This window comes from Corythoichthys intestinalis, chromosome 6, assembly GCF_030265065.1.
Source record: "Corythoichthys intestinalis isolate RoL2023-P3 chromosome 6, ASM3026506v1, whole genome shotgun sequence".
In the NCBI taxonomy this organism is placed as follows: domain Eukaryota; kingdom Metazoa; phylum Chordata; class Actinopteri; order Syngnathiformes; family Syngnathidae; genus Corythoichthys; species Corythoichthys intestinalis.
This window is the reverse complement of record NC_080400.1, coordinates 7,264,255-7,287,141: the sequence shown is the minus strand read 5'-3', so window position 1 is coordinate 7,287,141 and position 22,887 is coordinate 7,264,255. Positions and strand designations below refer to the sequence as shown.

The window sequence follows — 22,887 nt, the reverse complement described above, 5'->3', positions numbered from 1 at the left end:
CTGCACTAAAGACTACATATCCCAAGAGCCGTTGTGATGTCAAGAAGGACGAACTGAATGTGATCATTTTTAATTTCCGAGCGAGGCGCCAACTAATGAAAGGGAGGCATGCAAAGCGAGCAACGGCCGGTGTTCTGACAAAATTTGCAACCCATCAAAAATTGCTACCTTGCGGGTTTTGCGCATGCGCGTAACGTTAAAAATGGCCGCGAATACGGGGATTCCAAAGTAAACACTACAAATTTTCTTAAAGAAAGGAATATTTACTTAAGTTTGATCATGTAAAGACATGTACAAAAGTTCTCAGACACATCCTACCATGTTAGCTGCACACAGTAACTGCACTCCGCGCTCTCACTGTTAATAACTTTGCCGCGTCGTTAAGTATTACTTTAAGCCATTTTCGTGTTGCGCACATGTATGTTTATGATGTATCTAGTTTAGTTAGCACTTTGGATAACATTGAGAGTCCAATTGAATGTAAAAGAGGGGGTTTTCAGCGCCACAAAAGCTTTGGGAGCAAAATTTTATAAGGGAGCAAATTTTGACAAAACACCGGTTGGTTTGAACGAGCGACTTTGAAACGTGCAGAATGAATCTAAAACTACATTGAGCACAAGCTAATGCATTATTTCATTAACTCAAGGAAGAAGATGAGCCGTATTTATACTTGTTTTCTTTGGATGAGTCGCCGCCTCGGCGAGTAGAAGCGACAGCAGCGCGCAAACGGCTACAGAGTAGGCTGTGTGACATTGTGTGTGACGCAGCTCCGTGACGTGTTCAAGAAGCAGCTTTATTGAGTGCGGAGGAAAAAAAACAAAACTTTATTGGGTCGTATGCCTGAAAAATTTGAATTGAACTGAACTACTTGACAATATTTTTTAAAATACTTTTTTTCAATGTTATATATATTTTTTCTTCATTATAACCTTTGCAATTGTATGTAGATGTGTGTTCGAGAAGCTTGATTGCATGTACGAAGGCTATATACTTTTGATAAGGTGATGGGTACACCTAACTTCAAAAAGAGATATCATCCAAACCCTTTGTGTGTTAGATGATATATATAATATTTTTTCTCACTATTTTGCACTGTATATAACCTGTTTTGACCATAGTATGTGTAAAGGCCAAAAACGCCTATGACCATACCTGCTGTTTGTGTTGAATTGTCAAACATAAAACTATTCAATCTTATTTTTTTCTATTGAATGTTTATCCTAACAAGTTGAATAAATATTAATAAGCTTCAAAACGGTTGGTCGAGCATGTTTGGTTGTCAATGGGACATCAACATTACAAATTTTGAAAAAAGATTTTGGGATTTTTTTTGTCTTTTTGGGTCCAAATGTGGATTATAATTTGTCAGTGAAGAAAACGACAGTTTGGACATGAAGTTCAAGGTGTCCTGAAAAAAGGGACCCAACTTGGCCAATCTAAACATTTTTTTCTTTGAAATATAAAGGCAACATCAAATGCATGCAAATTCGGCCAAAATAGGCTTAGGTGTTAAAGGGTTAAGGTGCCGCTTTTGGAGCAAGGGCTTCCTTCTTGCACGGCAGCCTCTCAGTCCATGGAGATGCAAAACACGCTTGACTGTGGACACTGAGACCTGTGTTCCAGCAGCTTCTAATTCTTGGCAGATCTGCTTTTTGGTGATTCTCGGTTGAATCTTCACCCTCCTGACCAATTTTCTCTCAGCAGCAGGTGATAGCTTGCGTTTTCTTCCTGATTGTGCCATGCACTTTATACTTACAAACAATTGTTTGCACTGTTGCTCTTGGGACCTGCAGCTGCTTTGAAATGGCTCCAAGTGACTTTCCTGACTTGTTCAAGTCAATGATTGTTCAAGTCAATAATCACTCACAAGAAATTACTAATTCGTGTTGCTGTATGTATATTTTTGACCCAGCAGATTTGATCACTTTTTCTGTTAACCCATAATAAAGTCATAAAAGAACCAAACTTCATGAATGTTTTTTGTGACACAAAGAAGTATCTGTTCCAATCACTCTATCGGAGAAAAATCAGAGTTGTAGAAATAACTGGAAACTCAAGAGAGCCATGACATTGTGTTCTTCACAAGTGTATGTAAACTTTTGACCACAACTGTATATGTTGTAAGGATAGAATAGACCCTAAAATTATTAAGTGAATTATTTTCATTATGTTCGGACTTACATTTTACCCTTTTCACTAGCTGAATGTACCAGTCCATTTTCCCCCCCTCAAACGCACGTTTGATTGGCTAATGACTTGACCCCCTTACCCTACACCAGCTACACAGACGCAAACGCACACTCAACCCGCCAACAAAAATACAACATGCCGCCTCCTCCGCCCCCTTCGAAGAGGAGGAATATTAGAAGTTTTTTTACGGCCAGCACAATCCACAGTAAGTAATGTAAAAAGACGTCAATGTTTGTGCTACTAAAAATACAACCTTGCAGCTCTGCGCTTCCGTATAATAATAATAATTATTATTTACAGCATTTTTTCTTTAAATTTGAAAGAGAGTTCCTTGTGAAATCAGTTAATTGCGGTTCCTAGGCGACTCGAGAAACTGGTGCCTATTGATGGCTCACATATTGCATTAAAAAAAAAAAAAAACACTCAATGCACGCAATCTTCTCATGTTCGTTTGTTATAAGAATTATTGTTCAGAAATAGATAAAAGTAATTACATTTGTACTGAAAAATAGGGAGATACTTTTCAACCACACTGTATATATATTCTAGAGCTGCAGCTATCGAATATTTTAGTAATCGAGTAATCGACTGAAAATCCTATCGATTAATCGAGTAATCGGATAAAACATTTTTTAGGTAAAGAGCAATTATAAATATACAAGAGAAAAAAAGACATTTCATTTAATATTGAACCATTTTCAGTCAAACAATGTCTTTATTTTCGATGTACATTGTTGAAAACAGCCAACAATTGCCTCTCAGATGAGACTAGAATTAAAAAAAAAAAAAAAAAAAAGACCAACTCACTGCTTTCACTCCAAAAACTTTTAGATCTTATAAAAAATTCTTACCTAAAAATGCCATTACGTTTGATAACACACATCACTTAAAAACTAAAACTTAAAACTTAAAAGTGTTTTTCCCACGTGTTTCAATTTAAATTCCATTTGTGTCAAGCCATTTTTAAGTTCTAGATAAGTTTTAAGTTAGTCTAAACTGTAAGTCCTGATAAAATTTTGAGTTTTTCCAGTGTTCAAAATAAATGTATTGTAACATATCAGGTTATAATATGGCGGGGATATTTGCATGTGTTCCTGAATGCACTGCGTGACGTGCGGGGGTGAGGGAGGTGCGGGAGAGCGAGAGACGTGCCTTCCTGTTGTTGTTGTCGTTCCACAAGTTCCCAAAAAAAGAAATAATTGCAACCTAACAAAGCGGGTGACTCTTTGTTAACGTTACAGTATGATACCTGCTGTATTGGAGCACATTAGGGGCAAGTGCTACTTGGTGTTTTATCCAGCAATGACTACTGTGCTAAAATTGACAAACAGCTTTATCATATTTTCATTTTACACCCTCATCACTCTACAGCGCTATGTTTCATAGATTAAATAAAGTCTGTATGTAAGACACATTAGCCACGCATCGACAGTGGTCTTAATAGAAACCTAGCCCTCTGCAGGGCTAACGTTACGTACGTGAGCGAGTGACAGTAACATTAATCTATTTATTAGCGCTGAGAAGTGTACTGCTTTAAGATGGCGGCTGTTTACTAACACCACTGACTCAAGTCATTTCGCATCTAGTTCAACATACATGTGATATCTATGAGAAGCATCAGATGCTACCTGCTACCAACGAATCATACGGTTTTTAGCAACGACGGCGTAGTTTGTAGCGGCTGTCGGCTGCAGAAAGGTTTTTTTCTATATTTTTTTTCATTGCTTCTTCCTCTACTCACGTGACATCAGTGCGTTGCCCCACATTAAAAGTAGTCCGGGCAAAACGTGATGCTTAGAGCTTGCAAAATTAAACAATTCCTCAAGGTGAATAAAACTACTCGGATCAGTTTTTAAACTCGAGTTACTCGAGTTGCTCGAGTATTCGGTTCAACTCTAATACATACTTTAATGAAATATATCATTTGTTATCATTGTTATATTATCATTTATGTAAAAATGGCCACGATTAAGCCTAATTTATACTAATAGCTTTGAATTTGCTTCATCTCTAAATTTGCTCATTTTAGAAAACACACAAATAATGAAAAACATCACAAAGTGATTTTAATAGAACATAGCAAGGAGCAGAAAAGTATTTGCACCCCTTGTGATTTTGCAAGTTCACCCACTTAGAAAATAGGTAGAAGTCTGACATTTCAATCATAGATGCATTTCCACTCATACAGACATAATCCTTAAAAAAATCCAGAAATAACATTGTATTATTTTTTGAATAATTTATTTGTAATTGACTGGGGTTCATTAGTAGTTGTACCCCTGAGAATCAGCAATAATTATGACACTCAAAGAGTGTACCTTAAAAAAAAAAAAAAAAAAACTCCACCTTTACCCCATGAGTAATCACCCATTTGAGCTCCATACTGTCACTTGTGCACCCCACAGTCAGTCAACATCCAATTGCTACCATGGGCAACACCAGAGAGCTTTCGAAAGACACCAGAGAAAAAATGTTGAGCTTCACAAAGCTGGAAAAGACTAAATTTACAGTGGGGCAAATAAGTATTTAGTCAACCACTAATTGTGCAAGTTCTCCCACTTGAAAATATTAGAGAGGCCTGTAATTGTCAACATGGATAAACCTCAACCATGGGAGACAGAATGTGGAAAAAAAACAAACAAACAGAAAATCACATTGTTTGATTTTTAAAGAATTTATTTCCAAATTAGAGTGGAAAATAAGTATTTGGTCACCTACAAACAAGCAAGATTTCTGGCTGTCAAAGACGTCTAACTTCTTCTAAAGAGGTCTAACGAGGCTAATGGCACCTGTTTTAACTCATTATCGGTGTAATAAGACACCTGTCCACAAACTCAGTCAGTCACACTCCAAACTCCACTATGGCCAAGACCAAAGAGCTGTCGAAGGACACCAGAGACAAAATTGTAGACCTGCACCAGGCTGGGAAGACTGAATTTGCAATAGGTAAAACGCTTGGTCTAAAGCACAGGTGTCAAACCGATTCCAGAAAGGGCCGAGTGGGTGCAGGTTTGCTTTCCAACCAAAGAAGAGGACACCTTTTCACCAATCAGATCTTTTACATGTGTAATCAGTTAAACTTTGTCAGGTGCTACTTGTTTCAGCAGGAAGTTCATTGGTTAAACTCTCATCACGGAATCGGTTGGAACAAAATCCAGCACCCACTTGGCCCTTTCTGGAATCGGTTTGACACCTGTGGTGTAAAGAAATCAACTGTGGGAGCAATTATTAAAAAATGGAAGACATACAAGACCACTGATAATCTCCCTCGATCTGGGCTCCATGCAAGATCTCACCCTGTGGCGTCAAAATGATAACAAGAACGGTGAGCAAAATCCCTGAACCACACGGGGGGTCCTAGTGAATGACCTACAGAGAGCTGGGACCACAGTAACAAAGGCTACTATCAGTAACACAATGCGCCGCCAGGGACTCAAATCCTGCTCTGCCAGACGTGTCCCCCAGCTGAACCCAGTACACGTCCAGGCCCATCTGCGGTTCGCTAGAGAGTATTTGGATGATCCAGAAGAGGACTGGGAGAATGTGTTATGGTCAGATGGAAACAAAATAGAACTTTTTGGTAGAAACACAGGTTCTCGTGTTTGGAGGAGAAAGAATACTGAATTGCATCCGAAGAACACCATACCCACTGTGACGCATGGAGGTGGAAACATCATGCTTTGGGGGCCGTTTTTCTGCAAAGGGACCAGGAAAACTGATCTGTGTGAAGGAAAGAATGAATGGGGATTTTGAGTGAAAATCTCCTTCCATCAGCAAGGGCATTGAAGATGAGGCGTGGCTGGGTCTTTCAGCATGACAAAGATCCCAAACACACAGCCAGGGCAACAAAGGAGTGGCTTCGTAAGAAGCATTTCAAGGTCCTGGAGTGGCCTAGCCAGTCTCCAGATCTCAACCCCATAGAAAATCTGTGGACGGAGTTGAAAGTCCGTGTTAGCCAATGACAGCCCCAAAACATCACTGCTCTAGAGGAGATCTGCATGGAGGAATGGGCCAAAATACCAGCAACAGTGTGTGAAAAGCTTGTGAAGAGTTACAGAAAACGTTTGGCCTCTGTTATTGCCAACAAAGGGTACATAACAAAGTATTGAGATGAACTTTGGGTATTGACCAAATACTTATTTTCCACCATGATTTGCAGATAAATTCTTTAAAAATCAAACAATGCGATTTTCTGTTTTTTTCCTCACATTCTGTCTCATGGTTGAGGTTTACCCATGTTGACAATTCCAGGCCTCTCTAATATTTTCAAGTGGGAGAACTTGCACAATTAGTGGTTGACTAAATACTTATTTGCCCCACTGTAAATTATAAAAAAATGATGACAAATAATGAGAAAAAAAAAAACGTATTTACTTCAGTAAATTATTCTAAAAATCAAGCCCTGAGCAAATACAAAGACGTGCAGATTATATTAAAAGAAAAAAAATCCAAATTCTACATTCCCTACATGTTGGAGATATGCTGACATTGAAAAGTGATCAAATTTGTGATGTCCCATGTGTACACTGCTTTATTGATTTTATTTTTGTAAAGTGAAAGCCACAATTAAAAAGTCAAAACAATTTTGGGGGGTTATTTGATCCTACTGTATTTGTGCCCACGCTGTCTAATAAACCATGAAAAAAGTGAGAGACAAATCATTCTCTTACCATGGTTGTTATCGTCTGACTGGTTGAATCCGCACAACTGGCAAATGGCGCGCACCCACTTGTTCATCTCCTCCTCAGTCTCGGCCACCAGGTAGAAGGTGCGGTCTGAAGTCTTGATGTCAAACACGAAGCTGTCCTGGAACTCCTTCCTCTTAAAGGTCAGTCCGGCGTCCACCTGCTCGCAGCAATGCAAGTCGATGACCCGGATGGGCTTCTTGGAGTGGTCGTTCTTGTAGTACTCCAGCACGTCAGGGTCACCGCTCATGCGCCCGCTGCGCAAAATGAACCAACGCTTCTTCCATGCCTGGTGAGGAGAGATAAGAGCTCGTGACGCAACACTACCACTAGTACTGTGCACAACATACAACTTGTGCTGCTTAATAAGAGCATTGAGAAAAATCAACACGCATTCACTTGTGATCACAAGACACTCACTCAGCAGCTGGACGTTTGCTTTCTAACACACAAAGACACATGTGGTTTCTGTGTAGCAGGTGTTTACGCCCACAAGCCCAACGTATTTCCTGTGCTGATATCCAGTGTCCACAGCTCAAAAACACCAGACAGTTAGTGACTCCTGATGAGCACAACAGGCCACATTACAGTTGACGCCATGCATTTCCATTAGTCAGCTGACATTACTGTAATCTAAAAAAACAATGACAGGTGACGATCTGGAGCTCTCAATCCAGATTAGGGCACCCCCACAAAAATCATTTTGTAGTCAGCGAGTCACCCTTTATTTTTGCAATTAACCGATTAATGATATTATTACCAGAGGTGGGTAGTAACTAGGGGTGCAACGGTTCAGTTAGCCCACGGTTCGGTTTGAACCTCGGTTTTGGGATCACGGTTTCGGTTTGCGTTTTGCATTTATTTATTTATTTATTTATTTTAACTGCCTTTATTTTGCTTTTTAAAAAATAAAATAAACACTTAAAATGTAAACATTTTCGACTGTTAAAATGCCTCTTAGCTCTTTGGCTAGTGTAGTGACTGACTACTGAAATACACACACAGTCGTAAAAAAGTTACTTGGGAAAGTAACTGGTGATATATTTCATGTTTTTTTTTTTTTCATTAATAAAAATAATAAACAAACCCAAAAACATAGTAACCTTTGCTATGTTAGGAGGTCATTTAATGTTGTGAATCAACTGTTAAAGTTGATAAAATTGCTCCCGTTTTTGCATTAGTTCCCTTCTGTCTACTTTCGACATGTGAAAATTTTAAAACTGTTTCATCCTTTAAAGATAGACTCAAGTCAAGATTTTGCAAATTTAGGAGTATTTTAGATAAAAAGTTGCTTAGTTTCGCTCGGAAGGTTGACTACAACAGAGCCTTTCTGAGAAGTTTACTGCTCTAAAATGGCGGCTGTTTACTAACGCTACCGAGTCTGTCATTTCGCATGTAGTTCTATATGCATGAGATATCTAGGCGTAGATTGTATGCTGTCGGCTACAGTCAGGAAATATTGGAGCCACCTAGCCTAGCATCGCATTTGCTACAGCGTCTCAACAAACACTCTTCCCTCTTCGTGTCTGACTTTTCTCGCGTCATTCAACCAACGTATTAACGAACAATGTCTCGTTGCAGAAACGGTGACCAAATCCGAACGGATGAAAAAAAAAAAAAAAAAAAAAACGTAATACCCGAAAAACGTGCAGATTTTGAACGTAACGCACACATTTAAAAATCAGTGCTCACTTGTACAAATTACGACGAGACCGTACAACTTGACAGGTATGAATTATAGTGGACCGTCACAGTTAGGTAGTAGCACTCTGTAGCTTGGGACGTCCAACTATCAGTGGTCAGGGCGAAACTATGTGCTTTAGGGAAATGATCTTCGATGGCTTTGCGTGCCATTTCATAAATTTAGGTGATTACGTTGTTGGAGAAATATGTCCACAAGGGAACAATGTAACGCGGGTCAAGCGTTGCAAATAAATTAACGAAGCCCGCCATGTGTTTTCACTGGTGTCATCTTCGGGGTTGTCCTGCCCTGAGAAAGTGATATCTGTGGGTGATGCCGGCTGAGGTGCCGGAGTCATGTTATAAAAGCGTTGCCATTAGCATGGGGAACTAGCGCTGAGCAATGCTTGCAATTATTTTATTTTTTTTCAATATTTTCTCTCACTCCACATTGTAGACCACGAGGAAACCAAAATGTTGCCACACCGCAGATTTGAAAGAAGCCGGCGCTTCCTCAAAATTCGGTCTCTCCGCTCACCATAGCTATTTGTTTTCTTTCTTGTTTCACTTTCACTTCGCTCGTTAGCGAGAGAGGGCGTTACTCGGCTTGTATTACACAGGTGCTTGACAGCGATCCGACATTTACTTGCGGGGCGGGAATTTCTCCACAGCGGTGCTTCACGTCACACACAGGCACACAGAGCTCGATCAATTCGTTCCACAAGCGTTCGGAATACATTAATTGCAAAACCGAAAAGGCGCGGTTCATAAAGGCATATTGAACCGTACAGGGCGAACCGTACGGTTCGGCTTTGAACCGCAAACTGTTGCACCACTAGTAGTAACACGTTACATTGAATCCCTTACATTTACTTGAGTAAGTTTTTGAGAAAAATGTACCATATTTTTCGGACTATAAGTCGCACCTGAGTATAAGTCGCACCAGCCATAAAATGCCCAACGAAGAGGAAAAAAAACATATATAAGTCACACTGGAGTATAAGTCGCATTTTTGGGGGAAATTTACTTGATCAAATCCAACACATAGAACAGATATGTCATCTTGAAAGGCAATTTAAAATAAAAATACAATAGTGAACAACATGCTGAATATGTGTACAGTATGACAATGTTACATGATGCATGAACAACCAAATGCAAACGTGGCCGGTATGTTAATGTAACAGCTAGTAAGAGTTATTCAGATATCTATAACATAAAGAACATGCTTACAAGTTTACCAAACTATCAGTGTCACTCCAAATCACCAAAATAACATGTGAACTGATATAACAATGTGTTAATGATTTCACACATAAGTCGCTCCTGAGTATAAGTCGCACCTCCAGCCAAACTATGAAAAAAAACTGCGACTTATAGTCCGAAAAATACGGTACTTCTGAGTTTAGGTTCAGACCACAGGCCCTAATGTACGAATCCGATTTTTTCGTGTTTTTCCGATTCGGGACAAGTCGCATAGAAATGGACCATTTCAAATCCGATCTGGGTCACTTTCATATGTGGTTTAAATCCGATCTGGGCCACATTTTTCCATAATGTGGTGGCGGTCTGAACTGTCAAGTCTCCCAAATCGGAATTCATGCAGCAATTACGTCAGCAAAGAGCGAGAGCGGCAGCGATGGAGCTGTGCATTAGTAGGGGTGTAACGGCACACAAAAATCTCGGATCGGTACGTACCTCGGTTTTGAGGTCACGGTTTGGTTCATTTTCGGTACAGTAAGAAAACAAAATGCAAAATATAAATGTGCTAGTTGTTTATTACACGCCTTCCAACAATAGGAACATTAGCCTCAACAAACCTAGAATTCTGCTCAAAAAGTAGTGGGTATTTAAAGATAATCCAACAACAATTTGCCTTTCAGACCCCGCGTATTGGTCAGCTTTCTTTCTGAAAGACAGAAGAAAAAAGAAATCCTGTGCTAAAGAGAAAAACAATCCCAATGACAAAGATTTTAAAATGCATTTTATAAATGAAATGCCTCAATGAATCTTTTTTTTTTATTATTATTTTTTTTTTAATGAACGATTTTTAAAAGGTTTATTGGTGGATTTTCTCAAGTTAAAGCGCTACACAGAAATTAATACAGTACATTTAATTGTGTAAGCAGGATCTGTGTATTATTCTTATTATTTAATTACAGGTGTTTTAGCTCATTTCAATTTATTTTATTTCAATGGGCTATTATTTATTTTGTGTTTATATTTTACAAATGTGATGTAGTATTCATTTATATTGTATATTTCATGTTGTATAACTTTAGTTCCTGTGTGAATATTAATTCCTACTTGTTTTGTTGCGGTAGGAGGGTTTTGTATTGAACACGGGGCCGTGCTGGTTATTATTATAGCAGAGAAGACAGCAGTAAATCACGTACTGTAACAGCCCAGTTGCTTATTCACGGTTTAAACACCAGCGAATACGGACGAAGAACGTTTCATCATGGAGGTGGAAAGTCACAAAGTGATATAAGATGCAGCAGATCATTATTATAAGGACAGTATTAAAAGGGAAGCTGCAAGGTGTCCTATTATGTGTGTTTTTCTGGCAATGATATCAAACACACGGCGTGCTGACAACTTTGAGCGGGAAAAAAAAGCAGCGTATCTGGAAGTGGTTCCACCGCAGAAATTCTCGTGCCTGGCACACACACAATGTCGGTTTGTATACAGAGTCGAGGGGGAAAAGTACGAAAGAGAATAGAGACCCCCACAAGTTTCGACCTGGTGGTCTATTCAAGACCAACAGTTTGCGCTGGGCACAGGAATCTGCAGTGTTGAGACACCAAAACCAAGTACGTTGTTTTTTACTTCGTGTAGTACTGTAAATAATTCGCTATCCATTTTATAAGTATTACAGATTATTTAACAGTTGTTTATAACAGCTCTATGAGATGTTATGTGCCATAAATTTTAAATGTGCACAAAGATATAAACTAGAGATGTCGCCGATCAATCGGGTCCGATCACGTCATTTTTAAAGTGTTGGAATCGGCAACATTATCGGCCATGCCTTTTTTTTTATATACAGTGCCTTGCAAAAGTATTCGGCCCCCTTGAATCTTGCAACCTTTCGCCACATTTCAGGCTTCAAACATAAAGATATGAAATTTAATTTTTTTGTCAAGAATCAACAACAAGTGGGACACAATCGTGAAGTGGAACAACATTTATTGGATAATTTAAACTTTATTAACAAATAAAAAACTGAAAAGTGGGGCGTGCAATATTATTCGGCCCCTTTACTTTCAGTGCAGCAAACTCACTCCAGAAGTTCAGTGAGGATCTCTGAATGATCCAATGTTGTCCTAAATGACCGATGATGATAAATAGAATCCACCTGTGTGTAATCAAGTCTCCGTATAAATGCACCTGCTCTGTGATAGTCTCAGGGTTCTGTTTAAAGTGCAGAGAGCATTATGAAAACCAAGGAACACACCAGGCAGGTCCGAGATAGTGTTGTGGAGAAGTTTAAAGCCGGATTTGGATACAAAAATATTTCCCAAGCTTTAAACATCTCAAGGAGCACTGTGCAAGCCATCATATTGAAATGGAAGGAGCGTCAGACCACTGCAAATCTACCAAAACTCAGCCGTCCTTCCAAACTTTCTTCTCAAACAAGGAGAAAACTGATCAGAGATGCAGCCAAGAGGCCCATGATCACTCTGGATGAACTGCAGAGATCTACAGCTGAGGTGGGAGAGTCTGTCCATAGGACAACAATCAGTCGTACACTGCACAAATCTGGCCTTCATGGAAGAGTGGCAAGAAGAAAGCCATTTCTCAAAGATATCCATAAAAAGTCTCGTTTAAAGTTTGCCACAAGCCACCTGGGAGACACACCAAACATATGGAAGAAGGTGCTCTGGTCAGATGAAACAAAAATTGAACTTTTTGGCCACAATGCAAAACGATATGTTTGGCGTAAAAGCAACACAGCTCATCACCCTGAACACACCATCCCCACTGTCAAACATGGTGGTGGCAGCATCATGGTTTGGGCCTGCTTTTCTTCAGCAGCGACAGGGAAGATGGTTAAAATTGACGGGAAGATGGATGCAGCCAAATACAGGAACATTCTGGAAGAAAACCTGTTGGTATCTGCACGAGACCTAAGACTGGGACGGAGATTTATCTTCCAACAGGACAATGATCCAAAACATAAAGCCAAATCTACAATGGAATGGTTCAAAAATAAATGTATCCAGATGTTAGAATGGCCAAGTCAAAGTCCAGACCTGAATCCAATCGAGAATCTGTGGAAAGAGCTGAAGACTGCTGTTCACAAACACTCTCCATCCAACCTCACTGAGCTCGAGCTGTTTTGCAAGGAAGAATGGGCAAGAATGTCAGTCTCTCGATGTGCAAAACTGATAGAAACATACCTCAAGCGACTTGCAGCTGTAATTGGAGCAAAAGGTGGCGCTACAAAGTATTAACGCAAGGGGGCCGAATAATATTGCACGCCCCACTTTTCAGTTTTTTATTTGTTAAAAAAGTTTAAATTATCCAATAAATTTTGTTCCACTTCACGATTGTGTCCCACTTGTTGTTGATTCTTGACAAAAAAATTAACATTTTATATCTTTATGTTTGAAGCCTGAAATGTGGCGAAAGGTTGCAATGTTCAAGGGGGCCGAATACTTTTGCAAGGCACTGTATATATATATTTTAACTAAATCATTTTATAATTGTATTTAACGTTACAGACATAATATGTTACACTCATACAGAGTCTTTAGTTTAGGCTTAAGGTAGGGTTATCAAATGTATCCCGATAACGGCGGTAATTAATTTTTTTAAAAAATGTATCAAGTTTAAATATTTAACGCAATTAATGCATGCATTGCACGACCCACTGACGCATTGTCGCGCTCATACTGTAATGGCGCTGTTTTACCTCCATAGAGAGATAAAAGGCAGCGTAAAATGAGTAGAGTGAATTTTGGCAGCTTTTGGAACCTTTTTTTTAATTAGCTAAAGCCTTACAATCCCTCTCTCCACGATTGGAAATATCATGGGAAGCAATGTGGGGAAGCAAGGTAGCAATTGATCTTTTTCTTTACACCTTATGTTATTTCCCAACGCAGAGAAGATATATCAATTGGTAGCACTACGCACAGTCATGGTTCTACAGTATCATTTACTGAAAGCTCAACAAATACACTGGATGGCAATATTTAGTCACAATATACAAAGTCACAAGTCTTTCTATCCGTGGATCCCTCTCACAGCCATCTTGAGGATTTATTGTCATAATAATGTATATATTCGTCCGAGTTTTATTCATTTTTTTCCTAATGCATTGCCAAAATGTATATGATCGAGAAAAATTTGTGGTGGTCCTAGCCCACACTCCCCTCTACTGGCTTTTATTGTTGTTACACTTCCTGTTTTATGTGGCATGAGCTCAACCTTAGCAGACCTGGGAGTGCACCTGCAGCTCATCACAATCAACACTGCTTTTAAGGAGCGGCCTGGGCAGCAAGCAGGTGCCAGATGATTCTGCCAGACACCAGTGGTACATCGGCCTCCTACGCTTGTAGTATTTGACAGTCATCTAACGAACTCCTAAGTAATTCTTGTTTTTTGCCATCAAGAAAACCACCCATCAAGCCCTCACAGCCTGAGCCACAGCCGCAGCCACAGCCTGAACCATTGTTCAATAAAAACCCTTCACTCCACTTCTGTTTTCTGGTCGCACTTTGGTCCACATCAACCTTGCCAACTTTGCCTCGACAAAATTATCGGGAATGATTGGAATTGAATCGGGAGCAAAAAAAGCAATCGGATCGGGAAATATCGGGATCGGCAGATACTCAAACTAAAACGATCGGATCGGGAGCAAAAAAAATGATCGGAACAACCCTAATATAAACCCACCGACACAACCAAGGGCATAGTAGGCCCCGCCCCCCTTCCCCCGACACACGAAGCCCTGATCTGAACATGATGCAGTCAATCTGGAATTAAGAGACAGACATAACTAAAATATCAATATGCAAAGAAAAAAATGTGCTCTCTCTCTCTGCTTCTCTGATGAGTATAGACTCTGTGTGTATTTCGTTGTTTTAAATGGCACATTATAGTGTGCGATCACGCGAGCGCTCAAGAGGAAACAGAGTTGGCGGACTGCAGCCGTGCACAGCCGGTATGATTTGCCTGTTTGTGACGTACTGCGTGGCACGCAGTCAACACTGAACTGGACCGGAATCGCTATGATCATGCATCTGGTGTATTTGGGCCCTAACATGTTTGGAACTTTTGTTAAAAAAAAACAACTTTTTTTTGTGTTGGATCGATTCCCAAAATCAGGTGACTCAGACTCGCAAAAATACATGATGATAGACGCCCAATCATGTGGCTCTTTTTATCCTTCTGCTGTGAACTTAAATTAGTTTTCACTAGTAGATCAAATTTGGACTGTGAGGGATGACAGAGAATGAGCATTCCAGTTCAAAAGGATTGGAAAGCTATCGCCATGAGTTGCTGCCAATGAGTAAAGAGCCTCAAAGAAAATGATTTGGGCAAACTTTAGGTAAAAAATGTCACTAATCGATGAGTCAAGATTTTAACATACTGTACTTCTTTGACACCAGTTACTACTGCTTAACTACAGTTACTGATACAATATCGATTCTATGGATAATAAGACATGTTCCAATAACAATTCCGTTCAAGGGCATTTAATTCATTTCATACGATTTAATGCACAATCCATTTCATCTCACCTAAAACAATATAAAACACAAATTAACTTTGATGAATTGGTTGCCGATACATTTCAGATGCAAACAGTTCTTTTTAGAGCTGAAACAAAGATTCGAGCAACTCCAGAAACTCGAGTTTAAAAACTGATCCGAGTAATTTTATTCACCTCGAGTAATCATTTATTTTGACAGCTCTAAGTATCACGTTTTGCTCGGACTACTTTTAATGCGGGACAACGCGCTGATGTGCGTACAGGAAGAAGCAAAAAAAAAAAAAAAAACTTACTGCAGCCGACAGCCGCTACAAACGACGCCGACATTGCTAAAACCTAGCCCGCCTGATGCTACGTTGGTAGCAGGTAGCGTCTGATGCGTCTCATAGAGATCACATGTATGTTGAACTAGATGCGAAATGACAGAGGCAATGGCGTTAGTAAACAGCCGCCATCTTAAAGCAGTAGAGCGCTAAGCGCTAATAAATAAGATTAATGTTACTGTCACTAGCTCATGTAACATTAGCCCTGCGGAGGGCGAGGTTTCTATTAATTATGACCACTGTCGATGCGTGGCTAACGTGTCTTACATACAGGCTTTAACATAACATAGCGTTGTGGAGTGATTAGGGTGTAAAATAAAAACTTAACAATGCTAACCATCAATTTTAGCTCAGTAGTCATTGCTGGATAAAACACCAATTAGCAATGGTCCCTAATGTGCTCCAATACAGTCTGTATCATACATTTATTTTGAAAACTGTAGAAACTCAAAATCCTATCAGGACTTACAGTTTAGGCGAACTTAAAACTTAACTAGAACTTAAAAATGGCTTGACACAAATAGAAATTCAATTGAAACACGTGGGAAAAAATCCTAACTTTTGAGTGATGTGTGTTATCAAGCGTAATGGCATATTTAGGTAAGAACTAAATCTATATATATACTGTATAATGTATATCATATATACATTTTAAAAAAAAAATAAGATCTAAAACTTTTTTGAGTGAAAGCAGTGAATTAGCCTTTTTTTTATTCTAGCTACATCTGAGATGCAATTGTTGGCTGTTTTTTTAACAATGTACATCGAAAATAAAGACATTGATTGACTGAAAATGGTTTAATATTAGATGAAATGTCTTGTTTTCTCATGTATATTTATAATTGGTCTTCACCTAAAAATATATATGTTTTATCCGATTACTCGATTAATCAATTGAATTTTCAGTCGATTACTCGATTACTAAAATATTAGATAGCTGCAGCCCTAGAACTTTTTTTTTTTTTCAGAATATCTAAACAACCATGTTTAGTGATGTTCTGCGTTCCGATCAATTTGATAGGATCGTTACTTAATCGATCAACTCATCAAGATTGATGTCTTGTCAAAATCGAGGCTCTTCGGATGTGTAAACTGCAACATGGCATGGGTTTACTGTCCTACACTGAATGACAACAACCATTCCAGGACGAACTGTGTCCAACCTTCCACTCTAAGGACATGACATCCTTAACAACTGTAACAAAGAGCCTTTATGGCGCCTTCCAAACATGTTTACCAGCTATCTCTTCGCTCAGAGACACAAGAGGAAGAAGATACACCAGGAAGAGAAAAGCAAGGACAAGGCAGAGAAGCAGAAGGAGGGGGTTTGTGGAGCTTTTGGACATCTGCCAGCGATGCACTTCCACCAGGCCATGTCTCACACATATGCACTCTGCTGACACACAGGATCCTGCAGGGCCCCACTTTGGCCCACCCCCGACTGACACAATGCAGAACCCAGTGACAACTCGTCACAGACGTTCCTCAGGAGAAATAAAGACTATCCTGCTTTGAGGCAGAATAAAGACACTTGACTGTCATTGAGCTGTTGAGTTTCCTGTTGATCACAGTTCATGAGGGGACAATGTGGGTTTCCTGTCTGCTAGAGCGCCCCCTCCCCAGCCTGACCGCTGAATTGACATACACATTTGTTAAATGGTGTTATGGCAAGTGACTATTTTTGTCATTTAAAAAAAAAAAAACTAATTGAAATAATTCTATAAAGACTCACAACAGTTGCCTACTCGACCTAAAACGTGATGTCCACATATGTGGATGCCAGGTTTAAATTATATTACAATGGTACCTCCGACATCCGACGTAAAATTTGATTCGTAATTTCTCTCGACATACAGTGGGGCAAATAAGTATTTCGTCAACCACCAATTGTGCAAGTTCTCCTACTTGACAAGATTAGAGAGGCCTGTAATTGTCAACATGGGTAAACCTCAACCATGAGAGAAAAAAAAAAAAAAAAACAGAAAAACATTGTTTGATTTTTAAAGAATTTATTTCCAAATTAGAGTGGGGAAAAAAGTATTTGGTCACCTACAAACAAGCAAGATTTCTGGTTGTCAAAGAGGTCTAACTTCTTCTAACCAGGTCTAACAAGGCTCCACTCGTTACCTGTATTAATGGCACCTGGTTTAACTCATTATCGGTATAAAAGACACCTGTCCACAACCTCAGTCAGTCATACTCCAAACTCCACTATGGCCAAGACCAGAGAGCTGTCGAAGGACACCAGAGACAAAATTGTAGACCTGCACCAGGCTGGGAAGACTGAATCTGTAATAAGTAAAACGCTTGGTGTAAAGAAATCAACTGTGGGAGCAATTGTTAGAAAATGGAAGACATACAAGACCACTGATAATCTCCCTCGATCCGGGGCTCCATGCAAGATCTCACCCCGTGGTGTCAAAATGATAACAAGAACGGTGAGCAAAAATTCCACAACCACACGGGGGGACCTAGTGAATGACCTACAGAGAGCTGGAACCACAGTAACAAAGGCTACTATCAGTAACACAATGCGCCACCAGGGACTCAAATCCTGCACTGCCAGACGTGTCCCCCTGCTGAAGAAAGTGGCCCGTCTGCGGTTCGCTAGAGAGCATTTGGATGATTCAGAAGAGGACTGGGAGAATGTGTTATGGTCAGATGAAACCAAATATAGAACTTTTTGGCATCCATTTTCAATCCATTTTGACTGGGAGGGATGTCAGCAATCATTCGCTCCTAACCTCTTCCAGTCAAAATGGATTGGACGTCTTGGACCGTCAATGGCAGCCAATTAGTTAAGTGAGTTTACTTTGAAGGGTTGATAAACTGGTGTAGAACTACCTACTATGTCTTAGCTTGTTGTAGTGTTTTTCCTGTTGGATTGATAAACCTCGAGGGGGTAACCTTAATATTGTTGCTGCATGCATGTGCGCATCTGCTAGGCCGGGAAGCAGAAGAGCGAACAGAGATAAGCGTTAGCGTGACAGCAACACACACTCCAGCTCTTCTCAGTATGGGAGACACTAATAAAAACTGATAAAAGAATGTGACAGTGTCACTTTTCCTCAGAAACTCCATTAGAATTTAGTCATTCTTCTGAGTTATCCTGTGAAAATGTGAATTCCCTAAATAGTGAACGACGACTTTCCAGGAGACTCCGTAACTGTACTATACGGTTAAGTGGTGCTTAGACAAGTAGAAGACAAATGGCTGCATCTCCGGCCAGATCTCATTTGAAATAATATTGGTCTTATCCAGAGAGAGGTGGCCCCTTTTAATTGAGTTTTGGAGCCGTGCCCGATCGTAAGAGGTCAGCGCGACCCGGCTTGGTCTCTCCTGGCGTCCTGCAGCTGCACATTAACCTAGAGAGATCTCCTGCAAGGAGTCTTATCAAACTTGATATTCAATCAGGGGAGAACCACGAGAAACCAATGAGAATATAGGTTGAGTGCATACCTCTATTGTACTGAAGTGACCACCTAAATTATATTTAATCATATTGAATTCTAGACTTTTCTCTGGTGCGAGGTTGAGCCAAATAGTCATAATATGCACGACAAATATTCGCACCTGATCTGGGCAAAGATCCAGATATTGAATCTGGATGAATTTATTTAACACAAAAAAGGTTCAAGGTCCTAAATCCAGGATACTGTAAACACCAACTTTAAATTCATCCGTGGTTTCTGGTTCTGTTGCTTGGTTTATATCGAGGAACAAACACTGATTTAATCAGATGCCTGATTACAGATATTCGGTAAATGGACAGTACTTAAAAAGCCAGGGGTGAAAGTGGGCCAGAACGGTCAGGAACGCAGTTCCGGTATAAGATTCAGGGCCGGAATGCTGTTCTAGTATAAGATTCAGGGCCGGAATGCTGTTCCGGTACACGGTGCTTTGATTCCGAAAATATAACGGCAACTGTCAAAACGCTATAAAACGCAATGTAAAAAAAAAAAAAAAAATGCTAGGAAGCCACACATGCATTTTATCTCCAAGAAGAAAACAATCTACCAGCATCAGATTTACATACACAAGTGTTAACAACAAGCATAATAAAGAGCTTGTGTCATGTAATCCGTTTCCACCAATATTTATTATTGATTTTATTCCACGGACGGCATGGAGGTTTCCCCAGCTGCTGCAGTTATCTGAGTCTGACGATGATGAGTCACGTCAATGTGCGAATGCACGCAGCAAAGCAAAACTCCTGGACTCATTTGTCTGTTCAATTGGCTGACATACTGACATGTGATCAGCAGAGATAGTTAGCTCTGATTGGTTCAAATGTGCATGTTTTCTGGAACAGCAAAAAAAAAAAAAAAAAAAAAAGGTTGAATTGATGCGACAAAAAAGGGCAATGCAACATAAAATGGATCAAATCTTGAGCAATGAAAGAGTTGAGGCTTATTTACCATATTTAGTTTTATTTGCTCTGATGGGGAGGTTCAGAACATCTTAGCTGTCAATGTGAACTTTGGACTATATTTGTTGATTTATGTTAGGCTACTTATCCATTTCCTTAAGATATAAAAAAAAGTAAATGTTTGCGCAATATTCAAAATACTAGTATATTTCATCTCACTCTGCATAAGTAATTTGTACTTATTTTTCTGAATGTATGTTACTTGTATCTTTATTATTTAAAAAAAAAGTAAATGTTTTACATTAACTTCAATTTTAATATACGTCCTATGTTCTTAAGTAGTTAAAATTGAGATTTGGCATTTAGTATATGAGGATATGAGGGAAAATAAAAATTAGGAAATGGAGGTTGGGGTTATTGCTGTTTTTGTTACATTTTATTTTGCAAATCATTGAAAAAATACCATTTTGAATGCAAATCAGTTTTTGTATGTGTTATAGAAATAACTGTGCTAAAACAGCTTTTTTTGCATTTCAGTAGTTTTAGAAGTTTGCCGGTTGAACCGCTGACCCTTCGGTCCAAGGTCAACTCCAGCCAGGTATTTCATCTGGATCAGAATCAAAGTTTTCTGTATTTGTTCTAATACTGCAGTTGTGTATCTTAAGCAAGAGTCATTCAAATAGATTCAAAACTCAATATACAGTGTACCACAAAAGTGAGAACACCCCTCGCATTTCTGTAGATATTTAAGTATATCTTTTCATGGGACATACTGACAAAATGACACTTTGACACAATGAAAAGTAGTCTGTGTGCAGCATATATAATAGAGTTCATTTATTTTCCCCTCAAAATAACTCAAAATATAGCCATTGATATCTAAAACCCTGGCAACAAAAGTGAGTACACCACTGTTGTACATCCCTAAATGTCCAAGTTGAGTACTGCTTGTCAATTTCCCTCCAAAATGTCATGTGACACGTTACAGGAGTCCTGTCAGCAGTGCAGAGATTGAAAGCCCGCCCGTCTCATCAGACCATAGGACATGGTTCCAGTAATCCATGTGCTTTGTTGACATGCCTTCAGCAAACTGTTTGTGGGCTTTCTTGTGTACCGTCTTCAGAAGAGGCTTCCTCCTGGGGTGACAGCCATGCACACTAATTTGATGTAGAGTGCGGCGTATGGTCTGACCACTAACAGGTTGACCCCCCACCTCTTCAATCTCTGCAGCAATGCTGACAGCACTCCTGTAACGAGTCACATGACATTTTGGAGGGAAAATGACAAGCAGTACTCAATTAGGACATTTAGGGATGTATGTAGTTTCTAAGGGGTGTACTTACTTTTGTTGCCAGGGGTTTAGATATTAATGGCTATATTTTGAGTTATTTTGAGGGGAAAATAAATTAACTCTATTATATAAACTGAACACAGACTACTTTTCATTGTGTCAAAGTGTCATTTTGTCAGTGATGTCCCATGAAAAGATATACTTAAATATCTGCACAAATTCGAGGGGTGTACCAACTTTTGTGATACACTGTATTTGTACAAATGATCCAAATTTGGAATCCAGATTAGGAGCAAAAAGGAGCTGCTTTGTGTTTGTGTTAAACTGAATTCAATCTGAATCTGGATCCGTGTCGAAACTGCAAATGATACCAAATTGGATTAAAACCAGTTTAATTTCAGTTCATTTTTATGACAACAGGGATAATTCCAGAACTACCCAACAGAACAGGATCCAAAGTTATTCTGTTTGCTGAATCCAAATCTCTTCATCAAATCAGATACAGGTAGTCCCCGGGTTACGAACGAGTTCCAACAACGTAACGCTAATTTCAGTGTAAATCGGAATTAATCATTCAAGTACCCCAAAATAACCCTAAATCTAAAAAATAACTATCTAAAAACATGTATTATATGTCATTGTACTGTCCTCGCCAAGACATTGGAGCTAGACAGCGAGCTAAACTCTGAAATGACAATGTCGGACGTCCGTGTGGTTTGCCAACTTTATTCAGCTGCTCATGACATCAACACTTGCAGAATGAAACTAAAATAAAAATGAAATTTTTGTCAGATTCATCTTCAAAAACAGCAATTCAAATTTGCGTTGATATCTAGCTGCTGGTACAGCAATAAGAATCCACACAAACGATTAGCATGTATCAGCGTTCGCACATCATCAAAAACCACTTCAACTCGCCCCAAGTATTCGACCACAATAGAAAACGCACAATAAACAACAAAAGGTGTTATACACAGGTGTTGCCTCTGTGGATGCTTCACACGCAACAAATGTGCGTGCAGGCTTGCAGCTCTTTCCTCTCTCCGTGGGAGCGAATGGCTCTTCCTCATGTGTGTGTGTGTGTGTGTGTGTGTGCATGCGCTCTTCTTCATGTGCGCAAATACAGGTTCCCTGGGTTACGAACAGTGTTGGGCACGTTACTTTAAAAAATGAGTTATGGTTACTCACTACTTCTTCCAAAAAGTAACTGAGTTAGTAACTGAATTACTCTATAATAAAAGTAACTAGTTACCAGGGAAAGTAATTATTTCCGTTACTTTAAAAAGAAGTTGTTTCATGTCAAAGAATTTGAAATTTTCTAAGCAGTATTCAAGTCAGTTGAATAGAAAAGAACAGACAGGTAGTTAGTTGTGTTATAGAAACTTGTAATATTTATTGCACCTCACCAGCAACAGATTTATCCTACACTTGAAGTGCAACAAAAATAAACAGTAAACAATATAATAAAATAACAATCAGCAGTAAACAATATAAAGTGAGTTTAATCAAATCTAACTCTCACAACCTGAGACAAATGGTCAAGTAGACATAGCCGACTGTACTTCAAGTATTTTGACTTGAAATAGTGTTTATCTCCACCTCGTAAAGGACAAATTTTCCTCTGAATG

General features: G+C 39.3%; 1 protein-coding gene across 1 annotated transcript in view; it reads right to left on the bottom strand.

The window, feature by feature from the left end:
• Positions 1 to 22,887, bottom strand: part of LOC130917314 (GRB2-associated-binding protein 2-like) — a 141,514-nt gene that overhangs the window by 59,861 nt on the left and 58,766 nt on the right. Inside the window, exon 2 of the mRNA XM_057838581.1 lies at positions 6,861 to 7,164. Coding sequence (XP_057694564.1) covers positions 6,861 to 7,164 — 304 coding nt within the window. The remainder of the gene's footprint in view (positions 1 to 6,860; positions 7,165 to 22,887) is intronic.